The sequence below is a fragment of the Otolemur garnettii genome, unplaced genomic scaffold, assembly GCF_000181295.1.
Source record: "Otolemur garnettii isolate 467f Iridium unplaced genomic scaffold, OtoGar3 scaffold00032, whole genome shotgun sequence".
NCBI lineage: Eukaryota > Metazoa > Chordata > Mammalia > Primates > Galagidae > Otolemur > Otolemur garnettii.
This window is the reverse complement of record NW_003852427.1, coordinates 6,858,729-6,860,313: the sequence shown is the minus strand read 5'-3', so window position 1 is coordinate 6,860,313 and position 1,585 is coordinate 6,858,729. Positions and strand designations below refer to the sequence as shown.

General features: G+C 50.0%; 1 protein-coding gene across 2 annotated transcripts in view; it reads left to right on the top strand.

Annotated features, from left to right (window-relative positions):
* STAG1 (stromal antigen 1) overlaps window positions 1-1,585 on the top strand; it is a 412,760-nt gene that overhangs the window by 132,963 nt on the left and 278,212 nt on the right. Inside the window, exon 1 of one of the 2 annotated variants that reach the window (XM_023513064.1) lies at window positions 1,320-1,363. The exons of the other annotated variant lie outside the window; for it this stretch is intronic. Within the exon in view, the coding sequence (XP_023368832.1) occupies window positions 1,325-1,363 (39 nt within the window). The 5' untranslated portion in view covers window positions 1,320-1,324. Of the gene's footprint in view, window positions 1-1,319; window positions 1,364-1,585 lie in introns of those variants that run through there. 2 annotated transcript variants of the gene reach the window in all.

Sequence of the window (1,585 nt, the reverse complement as noted above, 5' to 3'; positions counted from 1 at the left end):
CTAAGTGGCTCTGTCTTGTTTTCAGCTGGTCTCTGTCCTACCCTAGTGAATTAGTTACTCTGGTTGGAGTCTCAGCTTTGGAGAAATACCAGCAATTAAGTCACCCCACGCCCCACAGGCAACAACTGGAAAAGGAAAATCAAACCTTCCCACAACCACACACAGCCAGGGTTCCACTTTGGACAGTGCCCAGGTGATTGGTCCAGTCGGAGAGATCCAAATCCGTTGTCCCAATCAGTACCCAGGCTCAGGTGAGGGAATTCAAAAAGTTTCTGGTAACTAGATAGCAGAGGTCTGCTGGCAGCTCGAGTATGACTTGTTCTGGTGCTCTGTGGACCCCCACAGAGGGGATCTCAGAAGGACCCCCCACCCCCCTCAATGAATTAGTCTGGGAATGTTGATACCTCCTTCCCCACCTTGCACCGCTATCACATCCAGTCACTGATAACCTGGCAGGGCTATGACCTAGTTCCCTTCAATGAGCAAATGCTCCAGGGTTTTGAGCCTGACTGAGTCACAGAGAGATCTTATGTCTCCTCGTCAGGCCTCTGCACTGTGTCACCATCCATCAGGAAAGCTGAGGCCTGACAACCTCCGGTGGTTAATGGAAGCTGGGTTGGTTCACTCAGTTTCAGGCCACTCCTGATTGGTGTTGCTGACACTTATTTTGCACAGAATTTGTGGTTCTGTCCTGGCTGTATTCCCCTGCAGACCAGGCACTGTTTGAGTTCACAGAAACTGCTACTGTGCCTCTGGCCAGAGCTAGTGTTTGTGATTCCCTGGCAGTCTGTTTTAGGGCGTTTGGGTTAGCGCTTACACTGAGCTTTTGGTTTCCTGCCTGCCTTTGTCTCAGCTATGATCTGCTGAGGGCCCAATTTTCTTAGGCTCACTAAACAGTCCTTGCGCAGCCTGGCCCTGAGAGTATGCTCTCTCTGCACACGTGTCTTCAATTCTCTGACTCGGCTGGTACCACCTCAGGCATACCATTTGCTCACGAGGTCTGTGTTTACTGTCACAGATCTATTCCACCAGTGTCTGCAAACCGAGAAGATGCCTGGCTTTTTCTGGTTATCCAGAGAGACAGGGAGTGTCCAAAATATCCCCAGGGCTATGAGTCCTATTGCTCCCACTGCTGCCTCTGCTGCTCTGTGCTGGGGGTACTACCTCTCCCTTTCCCCGTATGGTTCCTACAGTCCACCATTTTCTCTTTACCCCCATGCCACAGAATCAGCAGAGACCTGTAACAGCACACGCCCTGTCCACACCTCTCATGAAAATGCCCACGAATCTGGACTTCATGGGAGACAGGCTTCCAGAACTTGGGATGAGAGTGGAGGAGAATGTTGGAAGTTCAGAATTGCAGGTAGAGAATATATACAGTTTCATATAGTTTTATGACTGGCAGGAAAGTTCCATGGCACCCTAGTAGGGGAAGGAGGTTGGTTTTTAGAGGCTCTCTCCCGTGGGATAAAATCAGAGAACGTTTAAACTCTGTTTGCTTGTTTGTAGAAAGTATACTGCCAGCCGTTCTCAAGGGGGAGGGGACTCCCATCCGCTTGGCCATGGATTTTGTACCTTTTTTTTT